General features: G+C 37.2%; 1 protein-coding gene across 5 annotated transcripts in view; it reads left to right on the top strand.

Moving 5' to 3' along the window:
- The window catches only part of Relch (RAB11 binding and LisH domain, coiled-coil and HEAT repeat containing), an 86146-nt gene extending 78990 nt beyond the window's left edge, over positions 1 to 7156 (top strand). For all 5 annotated transcript variants that reach the window (XM_055601303.1, XM_055601313.1, XM_055601296.1 and 2 more), the window contains 3 exons: positions 1658 to 1746; positions 2254 to 2324; positions 5543 to 7156. In XM_055601303.1, coding sequence (XP_055457278.1) covers positions 1658 to 1746; positions 2254 to 2324; positions 5543 to 5663 — 281 coding nt within the window. In that variant the 3' untranslated portion in view covers positions 5664 to 7156. The remainder of the gene's footprint in view (positions 1 to 1657; positions 1747 to 2253; positions 2325 to 5542) is intronic.
- The last annotated feature ends 1265 nt before the right edge of the window (positions 7157 to 8421 follow it).

The raw sequence follows: 8421 nt of genomic DNA, 5'->3' as shown, positions 1-8421 counted from the left end.
GTGTGTGTGTGTGTGTGTGTGTGTGTGTGTGTGTGTGTGTGTGTGTGACACAGCACACTACCATGTGGAGGTCAGGTCAGAGGACAACTTTCCAGAATTGGTTCTCTCCCACCTTCGTGTCCTGTCAGAGATGGAACTCAGATCACCTCATGCTGACTGCTTTTACTTAGTGAGCCATCTCACAGGTCCCATATATATTTTTAATACCTATTGAATGTATAAGTTATGCATTCATTTTAGGAGCTTTGTTAATGAGCATTGTAACCATTTTCAAGGAAGTGGTAATATGTTACATTTCTTTTTTCTTAATAAAGTTCGTTGTAATTTTAAAAATTAAGTCAGTTTCATAAAGGAACTCATTTTCTTTTTTCACTTGAATATGGTATAGTCTTACACAGAGCTGCTTTCCTATTGGTTTGAATGTGGAAATAATCAACTAAAACTCAAAGATGGCCAGGACCTAAACTGAATGCATAGCAAAAGCCCTGTTGTCTGATTCATTCTGGACCAACAGAAAGTCATTTTAGCAGGTGTCAAAACAAAAAACCCATGTGACTGGAGAGAGAGAGCTGGTTTAGACCACTGACTCCTCTTGCAGACGATCTGTGTTCAAGTCCCAGTACCCACACAGTGGCTCACAAGCATTTGTGACTCAAGTTCTAGGGGATCTGATTTCCCTTTTTGGCTTCTGTAGATACCAGCCACACAACTGGTACACAGATACATGCAGGCAAAAAAAAAAAAAAAAATCCATACACAAAGAAAGAAACTAGGAAAAGTGTGTACGCCATGTCAGGTTATTTTAACCTAAAGTTTAGAAGTGTGATGTCATTGGCTGTGCTGTCACTTACATAAGGATCTGCTGGTTTTAGGTGAGCATCTTCCTCAGATAAACCACATCCTTAATGCATGGTGGGTCTTTAAAGTGAATCCAAAAACATTTCTATTCATGAATAAAGATCTTTTTTCTAAATTTTTCCATACTCCCAATCTTTTGCAATTGTATTATACATAACAATTAAATAGTAATGTTATAAGCAACTTACCTTTGTCAGTATTTTACCTAGCTTTTAACTTAGCAATCATGAAAATATTTTGGTATGTGCAAGTGCATGTCCTCATGTGAAAGCCGGAGGTCAACTCAGGTACTGTTCCTCAGGAACTGTCCAGCCTATTTTTGAAGACAGTCCCTCTCACAGGTTTCCTCCTGGCTCTGCGTCCCTGGTGCTAGGATTGCAGACACACCATTGTACCACATTTTAGGTGCAAGCTCAGGTCCCTATGCTTGTGCAGAAGCACTTTACCAAGTGAGCCTTTTCCTACCCCACTAGAAATGTTTTCTTACCTTTCATATTTAGAATTTACTTAATTTAATGTTAGATTACATAATTGAGTGTTCATAGTCATTTTAGTTATATAGTATTTAATTAAGTTATAGAATGATAGCGTGACAGATAACTCCAATATAAATGGATGTTTAAGAATATACCTAGATAAGTGTTGGTATCAATTTTCCCCACAAAGATGCCCTCTCTGAAGGAAGCCTGACTCCTGTATGTTCGCTGTGCCTATCTAAAAGCCTTCTTTCTATGTGATCTCTTCTCCGTTGTCTCAGTTTGGGTTTTTTTTTTTTTTTTCTTTAACCACCTTTCCTCAGTCATTTCAGAGGATTTAATGGTAAATCATTTTTTACCTGGCCTCAGATGTTTACGAACTGACATGGAACATCTGTCTCCAGAACATGAGGTAAGTGCCTGTGACGAGCAGTGCCAGATCCATGGGATTTAGCATCTCTGTATACACACTGTTTCTCTCTAGGTGAGGCTAGATCTTGACAGCCATACTTAACACTATTTAAGTCTATCTCACAGTTATTTTGTGAGTGTGCTTACTAGTTGTAATACTTGAGCAGGTTCTTCATCATCTTTGAGCCTCTGTAATTCTCTAAAAGTAGGGGATACAAGGAGAGTTTAACATGGAAATGTCTGTGGAATATTTACTTCAGTTCTGTTCACCCCTTTCCCTGACTATCACTTATTTCTGTCTTCCAGCCCTATTTCTCCCCAGCATTCTGTGCCTACTCTTGACTTGCATGTTGGCATATAGGTCTACTTGCATGTCAGAGCCTTGGCCCAGCCTCTTCACAGGTTCCCTAACAGCTCATCCTCTTCAGGTGTTTAGAGTGTCTTAGATGGTGCTTTATAGTATTTGATAATGTTAATTATACTTCACTAAAATTACTTTTCTAATCAGGTTATTTTAAGTTCCATGATAAAAGAATGTGAACAAAAAGTAGAGAACAAGACTGTCCAAGAGCCTCAAGGGTAAGACGTTTATTCTTTTTTAAGGCTTTTTTATTAACCTCATTTTCTCTGTCTCATGCTGTACATGGGTACAATGTGTTACTTTTTGTTATTTTTGTAACCACTTATTTGGAAGACAAAATTATTCAAGCCAGATGTGGTGGTATCGCTTTTAATCCCAACACTCAGAAGGCAGAAACAAGCAGATCTCTGAGTCCAAGGCCACCCTGGTATGCATAATGAGTTTCAGGACAGCCAGTGTTACATAGTAAGACCCTATCCTAAAACCACAATTCAAGTCAGCTTTTTTTTTTTTCAAGGGTTGAACCAAATTGTGAGAACCAAAAATGAGAAATGGTGATTTTTAAGATTCAGATCTCTACCCCGTACTTTGTACTTTCCTTCTCAATATTCTAATGCAGCCTTGCGGTAGGTGGGGGGGGGGGGGGTGCATGTGTGTGTGTTTAGTGAGAGGCACTAAACACATGTGTGCAATGGCACACATGTGACAATCTGAAGACAACTTGCAGGAGTTACACAAGTGAGTATGCTTTCTACCATTTGGGTCCTGAGGATTAAGCTTGACTTGTCAGGCTTGAGGGCAGGTGTCTTTCTTGCTGAGTCATCTCTCCAGTCCCCAGCCTAGGAATCTTTACGATCAAAGGCTTCCAGAGATGTTTCTGGACTTGTGCAACTAGATTGAGCCTTACCAGTCAAATAAATAGTACCTATAAATTTGTGACAGGAGTTGGGGGTGTTCTAGCCAAGTGAAATGGAATTCAAAGATTCAATGAATTTTTGATTCAAGTTAGAATGGAATGCAGGTGTTTAAGAATAATTTTGAACATAATTAAGGTTTTAAGCAACTAATCATAAATAAAATTCAAATGCATTTCCTTTAAGGCTAACTACTAGAAATGTTTCATCCAGTCAGTCTTGAGTATTTACATATACAAATAGGCACACACACACACTGCTCATGCTCCTCCCTGAAGCCAGTACAAATGCAAGTCTCTTACCTCTGTAAAGTATTGGGAAGTTTTTGTAACCTCCTATGATGAAAAGAGAGCTTTCCCACCCATTCCCATTCCTCTGCTTTATCTGTGGCTCTTACCGGTGTGCACCACCATGTCCATGTAAAACATTAATTCTAAATTACACAAGTTGAGCACTTACAGCTTGCTACACATTGCCTTTGATTTGTTTACACATGCTTCCTTATTTAATACTCAGGACACTTTACAGTAGAAACTGCAAGCTGTGTGCTATAGACAAGGAAACTGACTCTAAAGTAAGATCTAAAGCATCTTGATCAAAACCACAAGGCAGTAAGCTGGGTTTCCTGTCTTTTGCAGGACATTTGTTGGGGCACTGAAAAAATGTAACTGCTCAGGGTACTCTTCCTGTTAAGCAATGTGATAAATAAGCAATCGTCAGTAGTCATTCAGATTGTGTTGACTCCCTGTACACTTGACTGCTGAAAAATTAAAAGAAGAAATTAATTTGATATCTGTTATTTGAAACTAATGTAAATAGTTGCTCAGAACACACATCCCCAAAAAGGAATAGGATTGTTATCATCACAGTGCAAACTTCACTGTGATTCAATTTATTCATTTGGAAAATAGCTAATATGTATGTTACAGACATGCTTTAAGAATTGAATGTACGGTTTTGGCTTCTTTGTCAAAAATCAAGTATCCATAGGTATGTGGGTTTATTTCTGGGCCTTCTATCCCATTCCATTGATCCACCATTGATCTGTTTCTATGCCAGTACCATGCAGTTTTTATTACTGTGGAGCTGTAGTACAGTTTGATATCAGGGATGGAGAGACCTCCAGATTTGTACAGAATTGTTTTAGCAATTCTGGGGGTTTTGTTTTGTTTTGTTTTTCTATATGAAATTGAGAATTGTTTCAAGTTCTATGAAGAATTGTGTTGGTATTTGGTGGGAATTGCATTGAATCTGTAGATTGCTTTTGGCAGGATGGCCATTTTCACTATGTTAATCCTACTGATCCATGAGCATGGGAGATCTTTCCATCTTCTGAGATCTTCAATTTCTTTCTTCAGAGACTTGAAGTTTTTTCAATTTACTTGCTTGGTTAGAGTCACACCAAGGTACTTTATGTTATTGGTGGCTATGTAGCCCATGGCAGCTCAGTATCCAACTGGGTTCCCTAGTAATGGGAACAGGGGCTGTCTCTGACTTGAACTCAGTGGTCTGCTCTTTGATCACCTCCTGCTGAAGGAGGAGCAGCCTTACCAGGCCACAGAGGAAGACAATGCAGCCAGTCCTGATGAGACCTGATAAGGCTAGGGTCAGAGGAAAGGGAAGGAAGATCTCTCCTATCAGTGGACTTGGGGAGGGGCATGGGAGGAGATGAGGAAGGGAGGGTGGCTTTAGGAGGGGATAAGGGCGGGGGCTACAGCTGGGATTTAAAGTGAATAAACTGTAATTAATAAAAAAAATAGATAAATTTTTTAAAAGTTAAAAAAAAAAAGAATTGAATGTAGTGATAGTCACTAAACATGCCTTCTTTGCTAGCATGATAGCGACCTGAGTTCAGTCTGCAGAACCCTGGGTTTTGGGGGTTTGGGGTTTTGTTGTTTGTTTGTTTGTTTGTTTGTTTGTTTTTGTTTGTTTGTTTTTGGTTGGTTGGTTTGGTTTGGTTTTTGTTTTGTTTTAGACATGGTAGTACTTTCTTATAATTCTAGCTCCAAAGAGGCAGAGAGAGGGGGATACCTTAGGCTTTACGTCCAGCCAGCCTTACCAAATTACTAAGGCCTAGGCCAGTGAGAGATCTGTCTGGGTAGGAAAAGGGGATGGTTTCTGAGGAAGAAAATGTACAAGGAAAAGAATAACCATTACACTACTGACATTTGTAGAAATGTACCTCACACTATAGTAAGCAGTTTACACTTGTGTAATCCCAACAGTTTTCTAAAGCATGGCCGCATTATATATAGATAGGCAACTTCCTCACAGCTAGAAAGAAAGAAGAGTCTAGATTCGATCCTCATCACAAATCTTCCTTTTCTTTGTGCGATGATATGTCACTAACAAATTAAAACTGGAGAGCCCCCAAGACGGCTCAGGAGTTTAAGGCATCTAACATTATGCCCGATGACCCACGTGGTGGAAGGAGAGAACCACAAGTTGTCCTTTGACCTCCACACATGTGCTGTGTCTTAAATTTTAGTTGTTTTATGTTCATTTTAAATTTTCTTTTCTAGCTCAATGTCAATTGCTGCAAGTTTAGTGAGTGAAGACACAAAGACCAAGTTTTTGAACAAAATGGGCCAGTTGACAACATCAGGTGCCATGCTGGCCAATGTGTTTCAGAGAAAGAAGTAGAAGTGAGAAGGAAGCCTGATGAACACTAAGATGGCCCTCAAGCAGACTGGTTCCTTGTACTTGAAGCGCTTACCTTTTTATTTCCTGAGTTTATGTTCTTGTGTTATAATTTCACCCTAACCTCCAAAGATATTTGCACTGCTTTCCATTATTGCTGTGTATCTGTTAGTTTGGGAATTATAACTGTGGTAATAGAAACTTGATTTAATGATCTGTACCAAGTCCCTATTCTATGTTCTTATTTTTGAGAATAACTTTTATATATAATATATATATATATATACATATGTATAGTGAAGAGGGGTTTTTTGGTTTTGTTTTGTTTTTTTTAATTTTTATTTTTGGATGGGATATTCACAAATCTGTATTATATTCTAAGCTATTACAATGGTACTTAAAATAATGTAAATTTGAAGTCATTGTTATAAAGTAATAAAAGTGGAGATTACTTAAGTATTTAAATTATGAAAGATAATGCAGACTTTTTATTATTTCTTAACTGACTAGAAAGAGCCACCAGCATTACTCTGTGCCTTTTGGACTTCAGTTTGTGTGTTCGGTAGGAAATATATGCATTCTATTCACACAGTATTTGAGGCTGCTGCAGTGAATTTGAATGGCAGACCCTACAGTAAGTAGATAATGATGAGACTTACTACATTTCACATTTTCTTGAAAATCCTTTAAGTGCTGTTTAGCCTCCTCCTAAACTTAGACGCATATGATGGAATTACCTGAGGAAAATCAGCACTTGAGAATGGCAAGGAGTAGCCAGGATGAATTTCACAACATTTGTACTAGATTTAAATGTTCAAAAATAAATGTACTGAGAAAAGCTAATAATTGTTTGTCCCCAAGTTGAAATACACAAGAAAATATAATTTAATTCTGAAATTTAACACCTACTTTCTGTAACACATTTTAGGATGTTTTCTGATTATTTAAATTTTTCAGTTTACCTTTTTATCCTGTCTGAGAAGTACTAAAACTTGAGGACATTTGGGGGTTCCTTTTTTCCTTCTAAACTGAAAGTGCTGTTGGTTAAGTTTTTGGTTCATCACCACCTGGTCCCTTAAACTCAGCAGCTATTGCCCATTGGTGTGTTTTTCATAGTCTTATATTGATAGACACTCCCAGCGGAACTGGACAGTGTCTGTACAGTAACACAGAGAGGTAGGAAGAGAACTGCATTTAGGAAAGAGGTGACTGCTTTAAGGGGTTAATGTGAGGCCTTACACAGTTGGTGCATTTAGATGATTCTTGTTTGTTGTATGAATTGGCTTTAATTCACTTGGATTTCATTCACTTCCTTTCCCACACAGTCAAAGCTTATAAAAATAATTTGTATTAGGCAAAGTCATCTATTGCTTTTACATATAGTGAAATTATTGAGTAGTTTTTCTGAACTGTTGGATTCTAGGCATTCCTGAGAAATTGAAAGTGGCTACCTTTCATGTCAAAATGTTGATCTGTTATAAATAAAATGTTTTGCATACTTGTTTTGATTATGTATTTTTGTCTTCATTTTGAAACATTGTATCTATACAAAAATAAGAAATCATTTATTCATGAAAATACACTATTATTTTAGAAATCTAATCTCTGTACATTCCCTATTCTAGTTTACTTTTACTAAAAAGGATTGTGGTGTTATAAAACTAATGCTTTTCAGACATAATTCTAAAGAAAATGCTTATACTCTGCTTCAAGTATGGAATACATGTCTGTTGGTTACCAGATGACTAGACACAGAGCCCTCAAGTGTCTAGAGATTGTTTCAGGAATCAGTACAGATGACAAAAATCTGCAGATGCCTGTGTGCCTATATGACATAGTATATATAGCCTAATGTTATCCTTCCATATCTTTAAGTCATCTTTATGTTGTTTGGGGGAAAGAAATATTTCTCTTTTAATATTTTATTAGTTATTTGAAAATTTCATACAATGTGTTTTGATCATATGTATCCCCAAAGTCCTCTTAGATCCATTCTCCTTTCCCCATTCTCCAACTTCGTGGGGGGTTTTGTTTGGTTGGTTGGTGGTGGTAGTGATACATTTTTGTTTATTTGGGTGGTTTGGTTTGGTTTCAATAAAACTATCAAGTCCAGTTTGTGCTGCCATACAATTTTGTATGTGCAGCCTTCCACTGGAGTGTGGTCGACTTACCAGGGACTATACTTTTAAAGATAATAATTATTTAAGGGTTACTACAAGTACAGAAAATGTAGCTGCTTGCTTGAAGTAGACAGCTTTTATGAAAAAATTTCAGCCTGTAGTTATAAAATTCATGAGTAGAGAGAGTGGACTAATGTATTAATTTTTTATTAATGGATCCATATATGTAAATGATATGGTTTTTTAGAGGGAAAGATCTGGCAAGCCATGAAGTATATCTCAAGTAAGATTCTTTTAACTGTTTTATCTATCATTAAGACTTAACATGATTGGGGGGAAGAAAAGTATGAACTCTTTACAAGTGATATTCATTGATTTTAATTTCTTTCAAAACACAGGAAACAGTTGAATAGTAGGAGTATCTATCTCTTTATAGAAGTTCTTGACCTAAGTAAGATTTTCAGTTGCGTCTATCACATATTTGTTGCAGTAATAACAAGTCTAACACAGTCTCTGCATGCCTAAAGAGCCCACCTACCCTCACTGAGCCTGTGTTGGTCAAGGAAGAACAGGTGGACAGGAGGGCTTAGGAAGAACTGTTATGAGAATGGTTGCTTTCTTTGGCTTCTTTAAGTTGACAT

Source organism: Psammomys obesus, unplaced genomic scaffold, assembly GCF_907164565.1.
Source record: "Psammomys obesus unplaced genomic scaffold, mPsaObe1.curated_primary_1811, whole genome shotgun sequence".
Taxonomy (NCBI): Eukaryota; Metazoa; Chordata; class Mammalia; order Rodentia; family Muridae; genus Psammomys; species Psammomys obesus.
This window is presented reverse-complemented; position numbering and strand designations above follow the sequence as displayed.